The sequence below is a fragment of the Pantherophis guttatus genome, chromosome 5, assembly GCF_059756535.1.
Source record: "Pantherophis guttatus breed Tessera chromosome 5, ASM5975653v1, whole genome shotgun sequence".
NCBI classification, from domain to species: Eukaryota; Metazoa; Chordata; class Lepidosauria; order Squamata; family Colubridae; genus Pantherophis; species Pantherophis guttatus.
In genome coordinates, this window is record NC_142067.1 from 4,105,152 (window position 1) to 4,130,054 (window position 24,903).

Genomic DNA, 24,903 nt, shown 5'->3' on the forward strand with positions numbered 1-24,903 from the left:
GCAGGCACGCACGTGAAACCATCCCCTTCCCCGCTTCCCCCCCCCAATCACCGGCGGTCCAGAGCTGGAAATTTGGGGGGCAGGGGTACCCCTGAGATAAACCAGACTTGTGAGCGTTTTGTCCCATCCATTATTGTAACGCGGAGTTGAGATATACAAAAAAAAAAAAAAGTATAAATTAAATGTTTGTACAGAAGGCACATTCGTGGCTGTGTTTTTTTTTTGTTTTTTGTTTAAAAGAAGTCTCATCGTGCGGAGGTTCGGTCCTCGATCACAACACGTATGGCGCCACGGATCCGTGGCCGCCGTGACATCGTAGGACCTCTTTCTTGCTCGGTCCAGCTTCTCGGTGGTAGTGTCCTTCCCGAACGGTCTTAAGACACCGGATGTTCTTGGCCAAGGCCACGCTCTTGATGGAAGGCAAGTATCTCAACATCGGTTTGGAGAAAGTGGCGGCCAGCCTCGTCCCTGACAGGTTGAGCTCTTGCAACGAACTCAAGCTGTAGAACACTTTGGGGTTCAAGGATTTCATGTTGGGATTGTTGGATAAGTCCAGCACTTGGAGAGCGGAGAGGTCCTTGAAGCCAAAAGGCGAAATGTCCAAGAGATGGTCAATCCCACTCAAGGACAAGTGGGTTAACCCTATCAGGCCCAAGAAGGCGTCCTTCTGAATGACGGACATTGGGTTTCCATCCAGGTTTAAGTAACGAAGGGGGATCCCTTGGAGATCTGGAATGCTGGTTAATCGGTTCCCCGAGAAATTTAAGCTTTGAATGTTAGGAACGGGTTTATCCGAGTATCTTGACACCTGGCTTATTAAGTTGTTGGAAAGATCAACGTTGATGGGTTTTCCTTGACCTCTGAAGGCAAAGACGTTCAAGGGGACCTCCAAGAGAAGGTTGTTGCTAAGGTCCACTTCTCCCAGAGGGGACTGAGAGAAACAGTCCTCGGGGATGGTCACCAAAGAGTTATGGCTCAGATCCAAAGACTCAAGATACCGGAGTCTTGAGAAGGTGGTAGGGACCACCTTGGAGATTTTATTGTAGCTCAAGTCAAGGCCTACGAGAGTGGTGTAACCAGGCCCGGTTAACATGGACTGGTTGATGGCTTCCAAGTGGTTAGAAGATAAATCCAAGTAGGTGGTGTCCAAGGGGATGGGAACAGGCACGAGGTGGGATCCGATCCCACTACAGTCCACTTTGGTGAGGCTGAAGCTGTCGAAGAGGCCAAAGGTCTCCACTTCGCAGTGGCATCTCGGGAAGCAAGTCCTTGAGGTGCCGAAACAGGGCAAAACTAGCAGCACATGTAACCAAACCAAGGACGACATCTCGGGACACCTGCAGAACGAAAACAAGAATGGAAGAAGTGGACGTGACACAGGTGGAGAAGACAGTTCCCGAAAATTCTACACAGAAGCTGGGATGCTCAGGGACCTTCCCGAACAACATCACACACCTGCATTTCCTGCGCGAGCTGCACTAGCTCCCGGTGGTCTTCCGGGTGCGCTTCAAAGTTTTGGTTATCACCTTCAAAGCGCTCCATGGCTTAGGACCTGGTTATCTACGGGACCGCCTGCTACCACCAATAGCCTCCCACCGACCAGTACGCTCCCATAGAGAGGGGCTCCTCCGGGTGCCGTCGGCCAAATAATGTCGACTGGCGGCCCCCACGGGGAGAGCCTTCTCTGTGGGGGCACCTACGATCTGGAACGACCTCCCCCTGGAGATACGGAGGATCCCGGATCTGCGCACCTTCCGTCGCGCGCTTAAGACTTTTTTATTTCATCAAGCTGGCCTGACCTAAATTTTCCTCTTTTAAATGGAAATTTTAAATTTGGTTTCAAATTATTGGGGTTTTAAAATGGTTCAGCCAAATTTATTTAATTTGTTTTATCTCCATTTTAAATTTTGTATCTATATGTTTTATTTCATGGCTGTTCACTGCCCTGAGTTCTTCGGGAGTAGGGCGGTATACAAATTTAATAAAATAAAATAAATAAAATAAAATAAAATAAAATAAATAAATTTACCGGGAACGTTTCACCCCTGGTTTGTGATCATTTGGAAAAGATCCATTTTCCAAAAGTAAACTACTAATATTTTCCCGGAAACAAATGTAATTTTTTTTTTAGGCTCTACCAGGCAAGCTCATCACTTTAAAACTGGCCAGCCCGTTTCAAAACTGAAAAAAAGGATTGAACTCCAAGGGTGAATTTTATAAAGGAAACAGGTCCTTCCAAAACCAGAAAAAGAAAGAAAGAAAAGCGAAGTGAGACCAGAGCACCAACTGAACTGAAGAGAAGGGAGGTGACAGTAGGAATAAATTATATACAGTAGCCTGGGGAAGAGACAAAAGATGATTAACAGCTTCTATTTTTAAACAGAAAAGAGACAAGGGTGAAGACCGAGCAGGGCAGGATAAATCAAAACCTCCGAATGGTGTTGCTTTTATAACATTTCTCTTTAAAACCCTTAAAAACTTCCCCCCCCACCCGTTCTCTGAAATACAGGCGGTCCTCGACTTACGTCCGCCACCGAGCCCTAAATTTAGGTTAATTCAGTGAGAAATTCGTTGTTTTGCCCCGTTTTACGACTTTTCCCGCCTTAAGAGAAGCGCTGCCGTTCTTAAATGAGTCGAGCGGTCGTTAAGCGAATCTGGTTTTCCCCCCCCCTGAATTTGCCTGTTGGAAGGTCGCAAAAGGGGATCGCATGACTCCGGGAGTCTGCGACCGTCATAAAGGTGAGTCAGTGGGTCAAGCATCTGAATGTCAAATCACGTGATCCTGGGGGATGTGGAAAAAAGGTGAAAAAGTCACTTTTTCCAGTGCTGTCGTAAGTATGAACGGTCACTGAATGAACAGAATACGGACTACCTTTCTGTCTCTTTCACTTTCCTCTCCCTTTCTCTTCTCTCCCTTCTTTTTCTTTCCTTCTCTCTCCTCTCTTCATTGCCCCCTCTCCTCTCTCCTTTCCCTTTCTCTCTTCTTTCTTTTTTTCCTTTTCTCTTTCATATTTCCTTCTCACCTCTTTCCCTTTCTCTCCTTTTCTTTCATTTTTTCTCTCCTTTCCCTCTTTCTTTCTCTTTCCCTCTCCTGTCTCTTTCTCTTCTTTCTTTCTTTCTCCTCTCCCTTTCTCTTTCCCTTTTCTCTCTTCTTTCCCTCTCTTCTTCCTCTCCTCTTTCCCTCTCTTCTTCTTTCTCTCTCTTCTTCTCTATTTCTTTCCTCTTTCCCTTTCTCTTCTTCTCTTCCCTTTCCCTCTCTCCTTTCTTCTTCTTTCTCTCTCTTCTTCTTTCTCTATTTCTTTCCTCTTTCTCTTCTCTCTCTTCCCTTTACCTCTCTCTCTTCTTTCGCTCTTTCTTCTTCTCTTTCCCTCTCTTTCTCTCTTCTTCTCTTTCTTCTTCTCTTTCTCTCTCTCTTCTTCTCATTCTCGCTCTCATTCTTTCTCTCCTCTTTCCTTCTCTCTCTCTCTCTCCCTCCTCCAAATTGAGAAGCAAAAACCAAACCAAACCAGCAGACTGCAAGTTTTGACTTGCAAGGGCTCGAGGAAAAAAAAAATTGTGGCTTGGGCAAAATGTAAAGAAAAACTGGCATGGATTTTCCAGGAACTTGCTAACCAAGGCACAAATTATTATTTCTTTTCATAATAATACATTAATCCGTCACGCGCTTAAGACTTTTTTATTTCATCAAGCTGGCCTGGCCTAAATCTTCTCCCCCTTTTTAAATGTAAATTTTAATTTGTTTTTAAATTATGGGGTGTTTTAAATTTGTTCAGCCAAATTGTTTAATTCATTTTTATTCTATTTTAATTTTTTGTATTTATGTGTTTTATTCTGTGGCTCTTCACCGCCCTGAGTCCTTCGGGATTAGGGCGGTATACAAATTTGATAAAATAAAATAAATAAATACGTCACTAACATATTTCTATGGAGTCCAGTTTTAGTCACCACGATCGGAGGTGGCGAGTCACATACCGTAGCAACCGGTTTGCATCAACCGTTACGAACCGGCTGCATACCACCTCTGACCACGACACTAGAGGCGTGTTGAGGCTTTAGAAAGCGTGCAGAGAAGAGCAACGAAGAGGATTAGGGGGACCCGGAGGCTAAACTGCACAATGACGTTGCAGCAATTAGCTACGTCTAGTTCAGTGATGGCTAACCTTTTTGCCATCGCGTGCCAGGAGCAGGGGGGAGGGTCACACACGCGTGTGCCCACACCCATAATTCTATGTGCCCTGCCCCTGTGAATTCCTCTGTTGTGGATTTCTGATGAAAGACCAACAGTTGTGTTGCAAAACACAAAAATAAATGAAGAAAAGAAGAGACGGTTGTCAGATAAGCAACGGGTCTCTTGCGTTGTGTAAACCGAGTCTTTCCAGCCGCACAACGCTGCTGCAACTGTCGGTCGTAAGTGTGATAAGCCATCGTTAAGTCACTTTTTCCAGCGTCGGCGTAACTTTGAATGAACGGTTGTAAGTTCGAGCATCTAAACTGTACCAGTGAGCCGGATCCGGTTGTCTTAGAGCAGTGATGGCTAACCTTTTTGCCACTACGTGCCAAAAGCTGGGGGAGTGGGGAGGGGGTCGCATGTGCGTGTGCCCACACCCATAATTTAATGCACCCCTGCCCCCGCACATGCGCGTATGACCCCCCCGTGCTCTCCCTGCTTTTAGCATGTGAAAGCCAGGTAGGCCGTTTTTCGGCCTCCTCAGGCTCCAGAGCCTTTCTAGGAGCCTGGGGAGGCCAAAAACGGCCTTTCCCACCTCCCGGAGGCCCTCCAGAGACCGGAAACAGCCCGTTTCCCGACTTCTGGTGGCCCGGAAGGCCCGAAAATCAGCTGGGCGGCGGCACATATGCTCTGGAGCTGAGCTAGGGCAACACTTGTGTGCCCACAGATATGGCTCCACGTGCCACGCGTGCCATAGGTTCGCCATCACGGTTTTAGAGGAAGAAAATAAATGTGATTTATCGCAGGGAGTGAAAAACTCAACCCCAAGTCGGCAGCCCTCCCTCCTATTTGAACCTGCCTTGAGGCTAAATGGGGATTTGATCTCCCAGTCCAATTTTTCTTTCTCTTAAATTGCAGAACCAAAAGGTAAAACAAAACAAAACAAAAAATTCGACACAACGGACGGCCCCTTTGGAATTAAGGGTTGGTTACCTTCCTGGCACGGGCTGTCTGGTGGGAAATCCGGCTGGATCCGGCGGTTTGCAATTGGCTGGCTTAAAGGATCAGTGGGGGGGGGGGTTTGTGTGCAACGGCCAAGGTGGGGCCCAGGTGTGGCTTTTGTGCGGCTGGAAAGACTCGGCTTACACAACGCAAGAGACGGTTGCTTATCTGACAACCGTCTCTTCTTTTCTTCATTTTTTTTTTGCAACACAACTGTTTGTCTTTCATCAGAAATCCGCAACAGAGGGATTCACAGGGGCGCACATATCTCACATTTATTTCTTTGTTTATTTCTATCCTGCATTTGTTGTTTTCACACATAATTCAAAAATGGAGAAATACACAGCAAAATGCACACCTCCTTCTATTGTCTCTGCAACAACAACCCTGTAAGGTGGGTTGGGTTTAAGAAAAACTGGCTGTCCTAGAGAGTCACCCAGATGGCTTCTGTGTCTAAAGCGGGAAAACGGGGACTCCTCGGATTACAACCGCCGTTGAGATCCAAGATGGCTGTTGCTAAGCGAGACAGTTGTTAGGTGGAGTTTTGCCCCATTTGACGAACTTTCTGGCCGCGGTTAAGTGAATCGCCTGCGGTTGTTAAGGGGATCTGGCTTCCCCCTTGACTTCGCTCGCCGGAAGGTTGCAGAAAGCGACCAACGTACTGCGGGGATATTGCAACCGTCATAAATATGAAACAGTTGCCAAACATCTGAAGTTATGTCATCATGGGGATTCTTCTATGGTTATAAGTGTGAAAACTAGTCATAAGTCACTTTTTTTCAGTGCCGTTGTAACTTTGAAGGTCATTAAATGAACTGTTGTAAGTTAAGGATTACCTTTATATGTTATTTGGAGTTTTTTTTTTTTTTATATAGCACTGGAGACTGGCAGAGAAGGCTTCCGGCATTGAGCAGAATTAGGAAATTGTTTCTTGAGGGATTTATCACCTGTCTAACGGGCAACCAACCAATCCGGTTGTTGTGTCATCAGACTTAAACCGACTGTTTTGTTTCTCCCTTTGGGAAGTTGCTGGCAGGAAGCGTTTTGTAATCCCTTCAAAACTTTCTGCCAAAGTTAGATTCAAGACAGGCTTGGAGTAGGAGACGCAGCCACACCCCCGCTGTGGAGGCAGACACAAAAATACCGGAAACAAAAAAGATTTAAACATTCCTCTTTCCTTTCCCACCAAGTGGATCTCTTCCAGCGTGGAATGTGTGAACCGTCCCAGAGATTAAAATCAGTTATTTTTTTCAAGTTTGGTTCATGGCCCACACTGAAGATTCAGAACGAAGAAAATAGTTAATTTTTTTTTAAAGTCTATGCTTAGCACTTTACCCCCGTTATTTCTCGGCTTGGACGGCTTTAAGCTGTGTGGACTTCAACTCCCAGAATTCCCCACCTATGCTGGCTGGGGAATTCTGGGAGTTGAACTCCACACAGCTTAAAATTGCCCAGGCTGAGAAACAGTCCACTTGATACAGGTAATCCTTAATTTACTACAGTAAATTTAATGACCGTTCAAAGCAGTGGTGAAATCCAAATTTTTTTTACTACTGGTTCTGTGGGCGTGACTTGGTGGGCATGGTGTGGCTTGGTGGGCGTGGCAGAGGAAGGACACTGCAAATCTCCATTCCCACCCTACTCTGGGGCCAGCCAGAGGTGGTATTTGCCGGTTCTCTGAACTGCTCAAAATTTCTGCTACCAGTTCGCCAGAACCTGTCAGAACCTGCTGGATTTCAACCCTGGTTCAAAGTTACGACGACAGTGAAAACTGTGATTTACCGCCGTTATTCACACTTATGACCTTTGCAGCATCCCCAATGGTCATGGGATCAAAATTCAGATGCTTGGCAAAACGGTTCGTACTTATGACCGTTGCTGTGCCCCAAGGGTCACGTCGTGATCCCCTTTTGTGACCTTCTCACAAGCAAAGTCAAGGGGGAAGCCGGATTCACTTAACAACCGGGTTACTCGCTTAACAATTGCAGTGATTCACTTAACAACCGTGGCAAGAAATGTCGTAAAATGGGGCAAAACTCATTGAACAAATGTCTCGCTTAAGAACAGAAATTTTGGGCCCAATTGTGGTGGTAAGTCAAAGACTATCTTAAACCCCCTTGCCCCCCTGCACACTTACTCCCAAGTTAATGTTAAGGAAACACATTTTCTTAATCTGGCATGATTAGGGGTGTTGCCTGTACATAACCATTCTTTAAGTAAAGTGAGTTTACAAAGCTGGCTACTTTAGGTTTATCCACAGGAGAAAAACAGGACTTTTCCTAGAAGTCACATGCTTGTCTATTTTAATCAACATGATTAGATTAGATTAGATTAATTAGATCTTAATCTAATTAAGATCTTGAGTTTCTCATTCTCTAAAACTTTCTCAACCTGATGTTCCCAGTGGTTTTTGCTGTACTCAAATCCAAACTTCTGGCACAATTTCCAGTGAATGATCTTAGCAACGCGGTCATGGCGTTGTAGGTAGTCAGTTTGTGAAATTTTGCTGCACCCACTGATCAGGGGGTCGACTGTCTCATCTTTCTCATTGCAGAGGCGGCATTTGCTGTTGGTGGTAACATGTTGAATTTTTGCCTTCATGCAGTTTGTGGCTAGGGCTTGTTCTTGAGCTGCCAAAATAAAGCTTTCAGTTTCTTTTTTCAGTACTCCTGATCTTAACCATTTGTTGTTGTTGTTGTTGTTGTTATTATATACTTTATTCATTAAACATGAAACTCAATCAACTGAACATTAAAAAATGCATCACAAATACCATCGACGGGTACAAGTCGCTGCCAGCGTCCTAGATATCAACCATTAACAATTATTATTATTATTATTATTATTATTATTATTATTTTATTATTATTATTATTCCAATTGTAATTGCCTGCAGACTTCCTCAATTCCCAGATCCCGGTCTGGCTTGAGAAGTAAGCACAGTTAGAACTGAGATATTGAATTTTTTAAAAAAAAAATTGCTCAAATCATCCATTGAGGTCTGGCGTACACAGCCCTTTCTCTCTCTTTTTCTCTCTTTTTCAAGTTGAGAAAGTCCCAGATTATTTCACTTTTATCAAAAACTTGGCAAGGGGCTGCCTGCCAGATGCTCCCCTCTTCCTCCCTTGCCCAGAGCTGGGAGAGGCTGAAAGCCAAAGAAACAAGGCATATTTGTCTTAAAAGCTCTCCTGAATTCCCTCCTCCCCGCTGGCTTTGCAACACGCTTAAGGAAGAGGAGGGGGGGGGGAAAACCCCAACGGATCATCCGAAGGAGAAAGGGGAAAAAAATAATTCGTCAAAGAACCGAGGTGGAGCTGCCTGCAAGCCTTTTTAAACTAGCCACTTGGTTGCTGAGCACTTCAGAAATGGAATTTTGCCATTTGCCAAATTTGCAAACCGAAGTTATTTTATTGCATTTATTTTACCGCGGCTATATGGTCTCTCTCGGGGCACACTGAGAATTGCTAAGGATGAGCCTCTTAGCTCTACATCTTCTGACCAAACTAAGCTTTGCTGTCTTTTGATCCCCCTCAAATACATGCCTAATCACTAGGGGACAGGGAGTTCTAGTCCCACCATAGAAATAAAAACCAGCTGGGTGACTTTGGGTCAATCACCAGGAGACGGGGAATTCTAATCCTGCCTTAAGTTTGAAAGTTGCCTGAATGACTTTGGGCCAATTACTGGGAGAAGATGAGTTCTAGTCTTGCTTTAGGCATGAAAGCTGGATGGGTGACTTTGGGTCAATCACCAGGAGACGGAGAATTCTAGTTCCGCCTTTAGTATGAAAGCTGCCTGAATGGCTTTGAGCCAATCACCAGGAGACGGTGAGTTCTAGTCCCACTTTAGGTATGAAAGCCAGCTCAGCTGGGTGTCTTTGGGCCAATTACCAGGAGACAGGGAGTTCTAGTCCCAGCATAGAAATAAAAACCAGCTGGGTGATTCTGGGCCAACCACCAGGAGACGGGGAATTCTAGTTCCGCTTTAAGTAAGAAAGCTGCCTGAATGACTTTGGGCCAATTACCGGGAGAAGATGAGTTCTAGTCTTGCTTTAGGCATGAAAGCCGGATGGGTGACTTTGGGTCAATCACCAGGAGACGGAGAATTCTAGTTCCGCCTTTAGTATGAAAGCTGCCTAAATGACTTTGGGCCAATCACCAGGAGACGGTGAGTTCTAGTCCCACCTTAGGTATGAAAGCCAGCTCAGCTGGGTAACTTTGGGCCAATTACCAGGAGACAGGGAGTTCTAGTCCCATTATAGAAATAAAAACCAGCTGGGTGATTCTGGGCCAGCCACCAGGAGACGGGGAATTCTAGTTCCGCTTTAAGTAAGAAAGCTGCCTGAATGACTTTGGGCCAATTACCGAGAGAAGATGAGTTCTAGTCTTGCTTTAGGCATGAAAGCTGGATGGGTGACTTTGGGTCAATCACCAGGAGACGGAGAATTCTAGTTCCGCCTTTAGTATGAAAGTTGCCTGAATGACTTTGGGCCATTCTCTCTCAGTCCAACCCACCTCACAGGACTGTTGTGGGGAAAATAGGAGGAAAAAGGGAGTATTAGATATGCTTGCTGCCTTGCGTTGAAGTAATAAAGACGGGATGAATGAATTAATCGATTGAAAATTTAGCACCAACTGCCAGCGTTTGTAAGCCAAAAACATGTGGAGAACTTCGCCACAATTTTTTCCCCTACAATGTCCTTAGTCACTACTCACAAGCCTTTGGAAAATCACCGGGGAAGATTTGACCATCTGTATTTTTGGGGGGGAAGGATACCGTATCCTCGTTTGACCGATACCCTAAATACAGTCGTACTGGGTGCTAACCTATCATTAAAGGATAACTGGTGTTGTTTTAAGCCATGGTGGGTTTGCACAGCGTTGTTTCGGGCTTAGCAAGCGGTTTCGATGTCACCGTTAAGCCAATCTTGGTTTCGGGAAACGTACGAGGCATTTCCAGCAAAACTCGACCTCCTTACATTTATTGTGGTGGTGTCGACTTGAAAAGTTTACAAGTTGCAATTGCACGATTTGCAACTATTTGTTCAGTGGCCATTCGCAGTTACGTCACTGCAAAGCATGACTTCGGGCTCTTTTTCATACTTTACGGCCATTGCAGTGTCCCCATGGTCACATGATTCAAAATTCAGATGCTCGGCCATTGACTCGTATTTATGACGGTTGCAGCGATCCCCTTTCGCGACAAGCGAAGTCCATGGGGACGCCAGGTTCCCATCACAACTGCATTACCACCTTAACAACTGCAGTGATTCGTTTAAACCACTGCGGCGAGAGAGGTCGTAAAACGGGGCAAGACTCCCTTAACGACTGTCTCGCTTAGCAACAGAAGTGTTTGGCTCAATTGTGGTTGTGAGTCAAGAACTACCTGTAATCCGGGCCGCTTGGCTCACCTGGTGTGTTTATGGGCCAGGATGTCACAGGAACCCAGGAAATTACCTCAGTTGAGTTAAACCTGGTTAGATTAAGCCCAGGTAAGCCCTGTTGGGCACTCTTAGCTGCAGCATAACCACGATAAAATAATCATCTTCTTTTAATGACCCCATAATCCCTTGCGGAGGTGGAGTCTGGGTAACTGAATGGAGTTGAGTGTTTCCTGGCCAGATGCCCTTCCTGTCACCAGTGCGGAGTTTTTTTTTCCAGCAGATATATTTTCAGAATATATCTATAGTGATGTAAGCAGTTGTTTAGTTCGGCACAATTTCTGCTCAGAGGTTATTCCATGTGTCTTTCTTGGTTCTTAGAGGCCTGACATCAAGGGAATTCTGGGAGTTGACGTCCACGCATCTTAAAAGTTTCCAAATTTGAAAAACATCAGTTTAGGGGTACAAATACTTTAGGCTGCCTTGACACCATACTGGTAACTAGCTGACCAAAAGAACACCTACATAAGTAGTAGTCCTCAACTTACAACTATTTGTTTAGTGATAAAATAATAAATAAAATAAAATAAAATAAATATAAAATAAAATAAAATAATAAAATATAAATTAAATCAAATTAAAATAAATAAATAAAAACAAAATAAATAAAATAAAAAATAAATAAATAAAATAAAAAATAATATAAATATAAAATAATAAAATAAAAAATAATAAAATAAAATAAAAAATAAAAAATAAAATAAATAAAAAATAAAATAAAATAGTAAAATAAATAATATAAATATAAAATAAAATAATAAAATAAAAAATAAAATAAAAAATAATAAAATAAAATAATAAAATAAAATAAAATAATAGAATAATAAAGTAAAATAAAGTAAAATAAAATAAAATAAAATAAAATAAAATATGAATCAGTTGCCAAGCGTCTGAATTTTAGTGGAATGCTGCAAAGGCCATAAATGTAAGAAACGATCAAAAGTTCATTTTTTTCAGTGATGTCGTAATTTCAAACGGTCACTAAGCAAACTGTTGTAAGTCGAGGACTACCTGCGTAGCATCTGCAAATCTGCTTTCCCCCCCCCCCTGCCTGCTCCAATAGAGCGCTTAATTTAGTCCGAGAGGGTTCCTGCTATTTTGGTCTAGGAGACGCATGTCGGCTGAAAGCATTACTCACTTCCAGAGTCTGGAACCCGTGTTTATCAGGACGTGACTAATCAGTGTTCTATGTTACGGATTCCACTTTTCAAGCAGTTTTGTGGGTTTTTTTAATTGCAGTATTTTTTTGTAAGACACTTTTTTGTCTCCCAAAAGGGGGTGAAAATGTCTGTGCGTCTTATAGATCGAATACTGCCAAAGCCCCGCCTACCCACTGGCCATTTTTTGGGCTCTGCATGCCCCATTTTCGAGGCTTTTTTCAGCCTGTTTTTTCTAAAAAAATCGGGCTGAAATTAGCCGAAAAAAATCGGGCCGAAAAACCTCAAAAATGGGCTGAAAAAGCCTTGAAAACGGGCCGAAAAAAGCCTTGAAAACAGCTCCCAAAATGCCTCGAAAACGGGCCGAAAAAAGCCTCGAAAATGGACCAAAAAAAAGCCTTGAAAACAGCCCCCCAAAAGCCTTGAAAACGGGCCAAAAAAAGCCTCGAAAATGGGCCAAAAAAGCCTTGAAAACAGGCCGAAAAAAGCCTCGAAAACAGCCCCCCCAAAAGCCTTGAAAACGGGCCAAAAAAAGCCTTGAAAACAGGCCAAAAAAAGCCTTGAAAACAGCCCCCCCAAAAGCCTTGAAAACGGGCCGAAAAAAGCCCCCCAAAAGCCTCAAAAATGGGCCAAAAAAAGACAGGAAAAGGGCTGAAAAAGGGCCCGAAAAAAGGGAGGACAAAAACTTTTTTTGTTGTTGTTTTCCTCTTCTAAATTTAGGAGCATCTTATCGTCTGAAAAACATGGTACACTGATTGTGACTTTATTAAGGGAAGATTTTAAGCCTGAAAAATAAGTTTTTTACACTTTGTACTTTTGCTTGACATCTCCAATTCAAGTTTTGGGAAGGCCCCCCATGTCTGGTTTGCATGCTTCTGCATTTCAGTGCAATTCAGATCGTCCTTGACTTACAACGGTTCGCTTAGTGACTGCTCAAAGTTAAAACAACACTGAAAAAAGTGAGTTACGGCCGTTTTTCACACATACGACCATTGCAGCATCACCTCCCCCGACGGTTACGTGATGATCCCCCTTTGCGACCTTCGGATGAGCAAAGTCAACAGGGAATCCAGATTCACTTAACAATGGTGTGACTAATTTACACAAATGCAATGTTTCGCTTAACAACGGTGGCAAGAAAAGTCGTAAAATGAAAGAAACTCGCCTGACAAATGTTTCGCTCAATGACATAAATTTTGGGCTCAGTTATGATCGTAACTCGAGGACTACCTATATTCGTTCAGATTTCACAACTGTGCTTTGTCGGATCAGTCCCTTTCAAAGTTAAGGTTCTGCTTACAAGTAGTCCTCGACTTACGACTACAGTTCATATCAGAATTTTTGCTGTTAAGCAAGGTGGTTGTTAAGTGAGTCACCTCCACTTTCAGGACCTTTTGTTGCCACAACGGTTAAGCCAATCCCTGTGCACTCACTTAACAACTGTCTCGCTGAGCAAGTGAATTTTTGGGCTCACTTGTGGTTGTAGGTTGACGACTACCTGTATTGCAGAGGTATTGATCTTTAGTTTCAACATTCTGTGACAGTTTCCCAGTCTATCTTGCAATCCCTCACTTCCTCTCCCACCCGGCAGCAATCTCTTACATACCTTATCAAAGGGGAAAGAGAACGGGAGGGAGAAGGACAAGGCAAAAGAGAAGGGAAAGAGAAGGAGAAGGGAAGGGGAAAGGAAGGGAAGGGAAGGAGAAGGAGGACGGAGAAGGAGGCGAGAGAAGGAGACGGAAAAGGGAAGGGGAAGGAGGAGGAGAGGAAGAGGAAGAAAAGGAAGGAGAAGGGAAAAGGAAGGGAAGAAGGAGAGAAGGAGAAATAAGGAGAAGGAGGATGGGAAGGGGAAGGGGAGGAGGAAGAAAAGGAGAAGGAGAAAGAGAAGAGGAGAAAGGGAGGGGAAGGGGAATGAAGGTAAAGAAAAGAAGTAGAGAGAAGGAGATGGAGAAGGGAAGGGGAAGAGGAGGAGGAGGAAGAAAAGGAGAAAGAGAAGGGAAGGAGAAGGAGAAGGGGAAAGGAAAGGAAGGAGAAAGAGGAGAGGTAAAGAGGAGGAGAAGGAGAGAGGAGGAGGGGAAGGGGAAGCAGAGGAGGAAGAAAAGCAGAAGGAGAAAGGGAAGGGGAAAGGAGAAGGAGAGAGGAGGAGAAGAAAAGAGATGGAGATGGAGAAGAAGAGAAGAGAAGGGAAAGGGGAAAGGAGAAGAGGAATCTGGCAGAGAACCTTGTAAATCTCTCCTCCTTCTCCTTTTCCTCCTTCTCCTTCCCTTCCTCTTCTCCTCGAGGAGAAGAGGAAGGGAAGGAGAAGGAGGAAAAGGAAAAGGAGGAGAGATTTACAAGGTTCTCTGCCAGATTCCCGAAAGGAAACCCATTGGGGAAGCCAGCAGGAAGTCGAAGGTCCAGCTCCCACTGCATTTTGGCCGCCCTCGATCATTCCATTTCTCTGTTTAGATAAGGAAATCTCTCGGGAATGATGAACCCACCCACCCCCTCACCCCCAAACCGGGCAAAGGTTGTCTACTAGTAAACAAAATTAAGGTGGGGCTGGCTTTGTGTTTCTATCGCAATTTTACACGTCATCCAGAAACATCACTGTGTAACCCTCGTGGAGAACTCCAGTTGCCAAGCAGTACAAAAAATAAAAATAATAACAAATAATAACAAAACTCACGGGACGGCTATTAGTCTGGCTTGTGGAAAACTCCCCTGTAACACAACCCCGGCTGAAAGGAACAAGAACCCACAACACTTACTTGCCGAGTCGGTACACACCCTTCTCTGCAAGATTTACACATGCTTGCTAAATAAAACTCCACGGTTTACCTTTATCCTTCCGTCGCGATGACAAAAAACTGCGTCACTCTTGCCAGCGCCTCACCCCCGTTGTTAGGTAGAGGCAGTCCTCGGCTTACGACAATTGAGCCCCAAATTTCCACCGCTAAGCGACCTTTTTGTCCCGTTTTGCGACCTTTCTTGTCGCAGTTCTTAACTGAATCACGGCAGCCGTTCCAGTTAGTCACACAGTTGTTAAGCGAGTCGGGCTTCCTGACGTTGACTTCGCTGGTCAGAGGGTCGCAAACGGGGGATCGTGTGACCCCCCCAGGACACTGCAACAGTCATTAAGTACATGTCAGTTGCCAAGCTTTCGGATTTTAATCACATGACCACAGGGATGCTGCAATGGTCGTTAAGTGTGAAAAAAGCGGGCATAAGTCACTTTTTCCGGTGCCGTTGTAATTTCGAAGGTACACTAAACGAACGGTTGCAAGTTGGGAACTTACCTGTATGTGCAATGTGGCAATTTACACACAAAAGGGACCGAGCTCCAAGCCCAACACTGCTTTCGTCAATGCTCCCCCCCCCCCGATTTATCCTAACAGAGAGAACAATTAGCCAGTGGAACTCCTTGCCTCCAGAAGAGGTGAATGCTCCATCACTGGGGTTTTTTAAGAAGGGATTGGACAACTATTTGTCTGGGATAGTATAGGGCAGTGATGGCTAACCTTTTTGCCATCATGTGCCAAAAGCAGGGGAAGCGCGCAGGGGGGTTGCGCGCACATGTGTCCATACTCATAAATCAATGCGCCCCACCCCCCATGCATGCACGCACGAACCCCCCCATGCGACCCCTGCTTTTGACACACAATGGCACGGTGAGCCCGATAGGTCCGTTTTTCGCCCTCCCCAGGCTCCAGAGGCTTTCTTGGCGTCTGGGGAGGGCGAAAACAGCCTTCCCCACCACCACCACCCCCAGAGGCCCTCCAGAGACCAGAAATGGCCCATTTCCCAACCTCTGGTGGGCCTGGAAGGACTGAAAATCAGCTGGCCGGCATGCACATGCACTCTGGAGCTGAGCTAGGGCAACGCTTGCGTGCCCACAGATATGGCTCCGCGTGCCACCTGTGTCACGCGTGTCTTAGGTTCACCATCACGGGTATAGGGTCTCCTGCTTCGGCAGGGGGTTGGACTAGAAGACCTCCAAGGTCCCTTCCAGCCTGCTTCGATTGATTGAATCACTTTGTGCACCCAACGCCGGGCTCCCGTCGCTAAATGAGTGGTTATGAGTTGAGGAGCCTTTGGATAGAGCCACGATGGCAAACCTATGGCACGCGTGCCACAGGTGGCACGTGGCGCCATATCTGTGGGCACGCGAGCGTTGCCCTAGCTAAAGCTCCAGCGTGCATGTGCGCACCGGCCAGCTGATTTTCGGGACTTCCGGGCCCACTGGAAGTCGGGAAATGGGCGGTTTCCGGCCTCCGGGTGGGGTGGGGAAGGCTGTTTTTGCCCTCCCCAGGCTCCAAGAAAGGCTCTGGAGCCTGGAGGACGTGGGCATCCTCCCTGCACTCCCCCGCTTTTGGCACGCGACGGCAAAGAGGTTAGCCACCACTGGTATATAGAGAGTGCAAGTCGAAAACCTTTTGAGAGGACCCCAGGAAGCCCTTCTCAAGCTATCAAACCAGGATTCCCAACTTCAAATGCCCCAACATTTAAGGGCAAAATTCAACAAACCATCTTGTGCATTGATGACGTTACCTAGTTGGGTCATGAAACGACTGCAATGAAAAAACCAAGCTCTGAGAGCACCAAGGACTCCCAGACCTCTTCCTCTACCCTCCACCTCAACTCCCTTCTAGCACTGATGATGTTACCTAGTTAGGTAATAAAATGTTTGCAAGAAAACAACCAAACCCCGTAGTCTTTTTCCTCCTCCTCCTCCTCTACAAACCCAACCTCCTTCTAGCACTGATGGCGTTACCTAGATGGGTCATGAAATGTGCAAGAAAACCACCAACTCAGAGAGCACCAAGGACCCCCAGTTCTCCTCCCCCTCCTCACAAACCCCACTCCCTTCTAACACTGATGTTGTTACCTAGATGGGTCATGAAACGTTTGCAAGAAAACAACCAAGCTCAGAGAGCATCAACGACCCTACAATTCTCCTCCTCCTCTTCCTCACAAACCCCACTCTCTTCCAACACTGATGATGTTAGCTAGTTAGGCAATGAAACGTTTGCAAGAAAACGACCAAGCTCAGAGAGCACCGAGGGCCCCACAATTCAACCCTGAGCTACAAATATTGACTTCTAAGGAGCCTTGGTGGTGCAGTGGACTAAACTACTGTTAAAGTAGCACTTAGCTGCCAGCTGCCTGCAATTACTGCGAGTTCAAATCTCACCAGGCTCAAGGTTGACTCAGCCTTCCATCCTTCCGAGGTAGGTAAAATGAGGACCCGGATTGTGGGGGCAATAAACTGATTTTGTATAAAAAAGAACACCGCTTAGGGGGGCCCAAAAAGCCCTACTAAGCAGATATATACAAAAGTATGAAGGCTATTGCTTAAAAGCATTGTAAGCCACCCTGAGTCTCCGGAGAAGGGAGGCGTATAAATCAAACTAATAATAATAATAATAATAATAATAATAATAATAATAATAATAATAATAATAATAATAATAAAAAAACCATGTTTGGGGTTTTTTTAATGTCACATAAAACCAGTTTCAACAAACCTCACATTTTCACAGGCCAACAACCCTTGACTCCAGATTTCTACAAGACAAGGAAATCCGGCTCCCGGCCGAGGCCTTAAGAGAAAATTCACATTTTAACCCTCTTGCCAATATTTTCCTGGGAACTGGGGAGTTTCCCCAGCTTCGTTTACTGGATTATTTTGAACTTCATCATCACTCATTATGGGGAAAGTATGACCATTTCCAGAAGACTCCTCCTCAAAAGTTACACACACCTTACACCTTTGGGGAAGGGAGAGGATTAGGAAGAGGAGGAAGAAGGAAACTGCGAAGCCAGCCAAGGGATTACAAAGGGATTATATAAAGAGAGAATATGCAGTCACTCATGTCCTCGTCACTTCCCGCCTGGACTATTGTAACGCTCCCTACATGGGGCTCCCCTTGAGGTACACCCGGAGGCTCCAACTGGCGCAGAGTGCGGCCGCGCGGGTGGTTATGGGAGCGACATGGCGTTCCCATGTAACACCTCTCCTGCGCGAGCTGCACTGGCTCCCGGTGGTCTTCCGGGTGCGCTTCAAGGTTTTGGTTACCACCTTTAGAGCGCTCCATGGCTTAGGACCTGGGTACTTGCGGGACCGTCTACTACCACCAATAGCCTCCCACCGGCCGGTACGCTCCTATAGAGAGGGGCTCCTCCGGGTGCCGTCGGCCAAACAATGTCGACTGGCGGCCCCCAGGGGGAGAGCCTTCTCTGTGGGGGCACCTACGATCTGGAACGAGCTCCCCCCGGAGATACGGAGGATCCCGGATCTGCGTACCTTCCGCCATGCTCTCAAGACGTTCTTATTTCACCAGGCGGGCCCGGCCTAACTTTCTCTCTCTCTTTTTAAACAATTTTAATAATTTTAATATTTTTTAATCTTTTTAATACTCAAAAGTTTAAATTTGTTTTAAATTGATTGGGGTTTTAATCTGTCTGGGCCAAACTATTTAATTCGATTTTAATTCTGCTTTTTAAATTTTGTATGTATGTATTTTATTGTTGGCTGTTCACCGCCCTGAGTCCTTCGGGAGTAGGGCGGTATATAAATCAAATAAAAGTAAAGTGAAAAGTAAAGTAAAGCTTCCGACTGGATTTATTTACAGCCCTGGCAAGTAACTCGACTTACAGCACTTCATTTAGTGACCATTCGGAGTTAACAACGGCACTGGAAAAAAAGTGACTTATGACCGTTGTGCACACTTATGACCAGTGCAGCATCCCCATGGCCATTTTTCACACTTACGACCGTTGCAGGATCCCCAATCGTCGCCATGATCAAAATTCGGACGCTTGGCCACTGACTCATATTTATGACGGTTGCATGATTTCCTTTTGCGACCTTCTGACAAGCAACACCAGATTCACTTTAATTTTAAAAATTTTAAGGAAGTCTTCCCAACGCGGTTTGACTGATCTAGCCAAATGCTTCTAATGAGAGAGAAAGGAAGGACGGGACGATTTTAAGGCAGGGAATTTCTACCTCTGAGGAACAAAACCCTGCATGCAGAAATTCAGCTGCTCAAGATGTAACTTCTCTCATCTCTTGCTGTGCTAAATTATTACTTGCAAGGAACAGTGGTGAACCGAATCTGAATTCTTCTGACACCATCCATATCTTCCTTCTTTCCTCTTTTCTTTTTTCTCTTTCTCTCTCTTTCTTTCTCTGTCTCGCTTTCTGTTTCTTTCTTTTCTTTCTTCCTCTTTTTCTTTCTTTCTCTCTCTCTCTCTCTTTCTTTCTCTGTCTTGCTTTCTTTTTCTTTCTCTTTGTCTCGGTTTCTCTTTCTTTTTTCTTTCTTTCTGTCTTGCTTTCCCTTTCTTTCTCTGTCTCTCCTTCCCTCTTCCTTTCTTTCATTCTTTTTCTCTTCCTTCCTTTTTCTTCCTCCCTTCCTTTTTTCTTCTTTCTTTCTTTCCTTCTCTCATTCTTTCTTCTTCTCCCCTTCCTTCCTTTCTTCTTCTTCTCCTCTTCCTTCCTTCCTTCCTTTTCTTCTTTTCTTTCTTTCTTCTTCTCTCCTTCCTTCCTGTCATTCTTTCTTTCTTTCTTCTTCTCCCCTACATTTCTTTCTTTCTTTCTTTTTTCTCTTTCTTCTTCTTCTCTCCTTCCTATCTTTCTTTCTCTCTCTCCTTCTCCCCTTCGATCCTTTCTCTTTCTTTCTTCTTTTTCTCCCCTTCCTTCCTTCCTTCCTGTCTCTTTCTTTCTTTCTCTTTCTTCTTCTCCCCTTCCTTCCTTCCTTTCTTCCTCTCTCTCTCTCTCTCTCTCTCACTCTCTCTCTCTCTTTCTACAATTTATTGCCTGCTCATTTTACCATAGGGTAACTCTGGGCGGCTTACAGTTAAAAACACCAAAAGTTAAAAAATCAAACATTAAAACCAGAGACACATGGGGGAAGGGGGGGGCGCGGCTGGGGTGGAGTGATGGTGGTGGGGAAGGGGGGGGATCTGTTGTTACGCAATCAATCACCTCCATGGCTCTTTTCCTCCAACTGGAGCCCCAAAGCCAATTGACAGAGCCAGGTTTTTAGTCCCTTATGAAAAGGTAGGAGGGTTTGGGGCCAACTTCACATCACGGGGTTGGGACGTTCCAGAGGGCAGGAGCCACCGCAGAGAAGGCCCTGCTCCTGGACCCCGCCAGCAGGAATAATCGGCCTGATGGGACCCATAGCACGCCTCCTCGGCCGGCACAGGTGGTAGGGGCAATCCCAGTGGGGTGAGATGGTCCTTCAAGTAACCTGGACCATGCCAGGAAGGGCTCTTTAAAGCAGGGGTCTCCAACGTCGGCCGCTTTAAGACTTGTGGACTTCAACTCCCAGAATTCCTCAGCCGGCAAAGTCGCCAACCTTGGCCACTTTAAGACTTTGCTGGCTGAGGAATTCTGGGAGTTGAAGTCCACAAGTCTTAAAGTGGCCGATGTTGGAGACCCCTGCTTTAAAGCACCAATACCTTGAATTGCAAACAGAAGCAAACTGATAACCAATGCACCTCACGGAGCATTGGTGTCATCACAGGGGCCATTTTTGGAGCCCGCAAAACTCCTCGCACTGCCACACTCTCTCTGCGCCAGCTATAGCTTCCGAATGTCTTCAAGGGTAGCCCCAGGAAGAGCTCACGACAGTAGTCCAGTCACGAGATCACTTCGGGATTGAATGACTGAACACCGGGAACTCTTATCTGACTGCCGAGGCAGGGTGGATTTGATTTAAATCGAGTTGATTTAAATCACGATTTAAATCATGATTTAAATCACTAGTAAAAAGGCTTGATTTAAATCAACTCGATTCAAACCATTATTTTTCAAGAGCAACTTTCATCTCTGCTCCTCCTTCGACCCACCGTTGACTCACCGATAGTCCCAGTGTTGCAGAATATACAGCCTCCTGCTACATAACTAAGCTCCGTTTCATGCTGAATAAACTAAATTATTTATGTATCGTAAATAGAAAACTATCTTACGATAGATTTTTACCCCCAAAGTTTTTTATTAAAATAAATTCGATAAAAATCAAAAAAATCCGATTTAAATAAAAAAAATCTGATTTTTTTGATTTTTTAAAAAAATTCATTGATTTTTATCCACCCTGTGCCGAGGACATCTGAGACAACGCCGAAGTTTATTTCTCGCAGAGCCCACTGCCCAAAGTCTTGCCCCAACCTCACCCCGGATGTAACCGCGACGCATGCAAGCAGCACCCCTGCGTAAGTACATATTTAGGAATTACATTCCACCTCTTCTTCGAGAAATCAGGGCAAGGTAGATACCACACTACCTCCAGCAACTCGGCTGCCGAAACGACAACTTTGCAAGGGAGATCCAGCCAAGAGGAACAAATTGGATCCAGCCAACCAAGCGAACTGATTGGTTCCAGTTCCGAGTCACAATTTACTCCCTCAAATTCTGCATCTTTTTACTTTTTACTTTATTTTGGATTTATATACCGCCCTACTCCCGAAGGACTCAGGGCGGTGAACAGCCAAAAGATAAAACACACAAAATACAAAATTTAAAAAACAATGTAAAAAACACATTAAATAATTTGGTCCAAACAAATTAAAACACCCCTATTGTTTTAAAACAAATTTAAAATTAAGTATCTTAGCATTAGCAAACGAAAAAAAATACAGCAGCCAGACATCCCTTCCTATTAGCGTTTGAGTTACAGGAGGTCCTCCACATGCGACCACAATCGAGCCCCAAATTTCTGTTGCTAAGGCAGTTGTTTTTGACGTTTGCCTCATTTTACGACCATTCGGGCCACGGTTGTTAAGCGAATCGCCGCGGTTCTTAAGTTAGTGACACGGTTGTTAAGTGAATCTGGCTTCCCCCCCCCTTGACTTGGCTTGTCAGAAGGTCGCAAAAGCGGATCAGGGCACTGCGACCGTCGTAAATATGAGTTGGGGTTGCCGAGCATCTGAATTTTGATCACATCGGAATCCTGCAATGGGCGTTAAGTGTGAAAAACGGTCGTAAGTCCCTTTTTTTTTCAGGGCCGTTCTAGCTTCGGTCACAAAAATAAACGGTCGTAAGCCGAGGACTCACCTGTACTTCAAATTTTAAAGAATTCCATTACTTTAAAGCCTAAGGATCACGTGACCCCCGGGACGCTGTGACCGTCGTTAAGTATGAGCCAAGCGTCCAAATTTTGATCCCATGGCCATGGGGATACCGCAACATCACACGTGTGAAAACGGGCCTTAACACACTTTTTTCAGTACCGTTGCCGCTTTGAACGGTCACTAAACGAGACGTTGTAAGTCGAGGACTGGCCGTACTCTGGGCCAAGAAATCCAGCTAGCAAGATGGGCAACGTATTAATTTAATAAACAAAATCCTTCCATCACTCTGCACCTCACCCAAACAACTCTTTAGTTGCTTGTAAATACCGTACTCCAGATCTCTGCAAAGTTTCGTTCGCAGGTGCCGAGCCTGATGGGTATTGTAGTCCAACCCAGGCACGGGACCCCCCCACTTTGCAGGAGAGTCTCCTTAAAAGAAGAGACCAGACAGTCACTTATTTGAAATAGTACAGGTTCTCCTGCTTGGGAGCAGGGGGCTGGACTAGAAGACCTCCAAGGTCCCTTTCCGCTTATTCATTCTATTCTAAAATCACCCGTGTTTTGTTTCGGTTCAGAAGGCAACAGGCCTCTTCATCCGGAAGTCTTCCGACCTGCCCCACAGCTCCTTTGCCCTCTTTTATTAAGGTTGCAACCCCCCAACCCCTTTTCCATACAAGCCAACATGGTTAACTCTTCCAACGAGGCTGAGCAAAGTGCAGCAAAGTGATTCAATCAACCAATCAATCAAAATAGACCTGGAAGGGACCTTGGAGGTTTTCTAGTCCAACCCCCGTGCTCAAGCAGGAAACCCTCTACCACGTCAGACAAATGGTTGTCTAATCTCTTCTTAAAAATCCTCCAGTGATGGAACACCCACAACTTCTGGTGGCAAGGAGTTCCACTGGTTCTAAGTGTTAGGAAGTTTCTCCTTAGTTCTAGGTTGTTTCTCTCCTTGATTAGTTTCCATCCGTTGCTTCTTGTCCTGCCTTCAGGGGCTTTGGAGAATATTTTGACCCCTTCTTCTTTGGGGAAGCCCCTCAAATACTGGAAGATGCTATCATGCCCCCACCCCAAATCTTTCTTTTCTCTAGACTCGCATGGAAACTCCTTCCATAGGTCCCATTCAGCCACGGAGGTCCGATGCGGGGGGGCGGGGGGCTCCAAAGTTGCAGAAAGTCTGTGCTGGAGTCCTTCCCCCCACCCCCATGGCAGAAAAGAGGGGGATGCACCCCTGGCGGCCCCAAACCACCCCAATTTCAAATCTTGATTGTCAGTGCACACACATACAAGGAGATTGGTTGGGGGAGCCCCCTCTATGCCACGCGCAAAACTCAGAACATCTGTCCTGGATACCCAGTGCAAAACTCAGCGCAACCTCCCCCCTCCTCGATGTGCAAAAAACTCAGGGCAACCCGCCGCCCCTCCCCAGTCGATGCAACACCGTGCAAAGAATCAGCGCAACCACACCTCGGGATGCCCCGTGCAAAAGTCAGCGGAACACCCCTTCTGGATGCCCCGTGCAAAAGTCAGCGCAACCTCCCCCCTCGAAGTGCAAAAGTCAGCGCAACCCCCCCCCCAATGCCCCGTGCAAAAGTCAGCCTAACAACCCCTCTGAATGCCCCGTGCAAAACTCAGCGCAACACCCCCGCCCCCCGATGGTCCGTGCAAAAGTCAGCGCAACCTCCCCCCTCGAGGTGCAAAAGTCAGCGCAAACCCGCCATCGATGCTTCGTGCAAAAGTCAGCCTAACAACCCCCTCTGGATGCCCCGTGCAAAAGTCAGCGGAACTTCCCTCCTCAATGTGCAGAAGTCAGCGCAACGCCCCCCAATTCAACACCGTGCAAAAAATCAGCGCAACCCTACCCCAGGATGCCCCATGCAAGTCAGCGCAACCTCCACCCCCCCCCATGTTCCATGCAAAAGTCAGCGCAACCCCCGCCCCATCGATGCCCCGTGCAAAAGTCAGCCTCACAACCCCTCTGGATGCCCCGTGCAAAACTCAGCGCAACCCCACCCCAGGATGCCCCATGCAAGTCAGCGCAACCTCCACCCCCACTCCCATGCTCCGTGCAAAAGTCAGCGCAACCCCCCCCAATCGATGCCTCGTACAAAAGTCAGCCTCACAACCCCCTCTGGATGCCCCGTGCAAAAATCAGCGCAACCCCACCGCAGGATGCCCCATGCAAGTCAGCGCAACCTCCACCCCCCACTCCCATGCTCCGTGCAAAAGTCAGCGCAACCCCCCCCCCAATCGATGCCTCGTACAAAAGTCAGCCTCACAACCCCCTCTGGATGCCCCGTGCAAAAGTCAGCGAAACTTCCCTCCTCAATGTGCAAAAAATCAGCGCAACCCCACCCCAGGATGCCCCATGCAAGTCAGCGCAACCCCCCCCCATCGATGCCCCGTGCAAAAGTCAGCCTCACAACCCCTCTGGATGCCCCGTGCAAAACTCAGCGCAAACCCCCCACCACCACCCCCGATGCCCCGTGCAAAATTCAACCCAAAGCGCCCCCCCACCCCTTTCTCCCCCCCCACCCCTTTTCTCTCTCTCTCCAGCCGAAAGCAAGTCCCGGGAAGGGGGGGGGAGGCCGAGCTGCAGAGAGAGGGGCCAGCCAGCCGCCCTCGCCCACCCACCCACCCACCCACCGGGGAGACGAGGAGAGCAGAGCCCGTCCCGTCTACCCTTCCCTCCCCGGCTTGCTTCCAAAAAGGGCTTCCCCGCCGGGCATCGCTGGAACTCACCTCGCCAGCCGGCTGCCCTCGCTCGGAGAGGCGGCGGGAGCGAGCCTCTCTCGCCCAGCGGAGGAGGAGAAGAAGAAGCAGCTGGACGATCATCGGAGGCGCGCTGGGCTTTTAAAGCGCTCCGCCCGCCAGCGCGCAAACTCCGGCTCGTCGGGCACGCGCGTCGGGGGCGCGCTCCCTGCCCCGCCCCTCCTGAGACGCCCCCTCCTCCTCCTCCTCCCTTTTTCCCAGGCTGTCCACTGCCACCCCCGGCGTGGGAAGGAAGGAAGGAAGGAAGGAGGGAGGGCGCGGCTCCGCTGGGCGCGTGCACGAGAGGGGCCGCCCCCTCCTCCTCC

At 46.6% G+C, this 24,903-nt stretch overlaps 1 protein-coding gene across 2 annotated transcripts; it reads right to left on the bottom strand.

The window, feature by feature from the left end:
- Positions 1 to 116: 116 nt before the first annotated feature.
- Positions 117 to 24,903, bottom strand: TSKU (tsukushi, small leucine rich proteoglycan). 2 transcript variants are annotated; one of them, XM_087895750.1, is made up of 3 exons: positions 24,569 to 24,866; positions 14,588 to 14,871; positions 117 to 1,337 (listed from the first exon to the last, which is right to left on the bottom strand). In XM_087895750.1, exon 3 carries the CDS (start codon positions 1,325 to 1,327, stop codon positions 272 to 274), a length of 1,056 nt encoding a protein of 351 aa, XP_087751876.1. In that variant the 5' UTR covers positions 1,328 to 1,337; positions 14,588 to 14,871; positions 24,569 to 24,866; the 3' UTR covers positions 117 to 271. The 2 variants fall into 2 exon arrangements, with proteins under 2 accessions (XP_087751876.1, XP_060541537.2); XM_060685554.2 differs by lacking the exon at positions 14,588 to 14,871 and having other exon boundaries at positions 24,569 to 24,903.

Excerpts from the sequence above, each read along its gene's own strand:
- TSKU (XM_060685554.2), bottom strand. The coding sequence starts at position 1,327 with ATGTCGTCCTTGGTTTGGTTACATGTGCTGCTAGTTTTGCCCTGTTTC.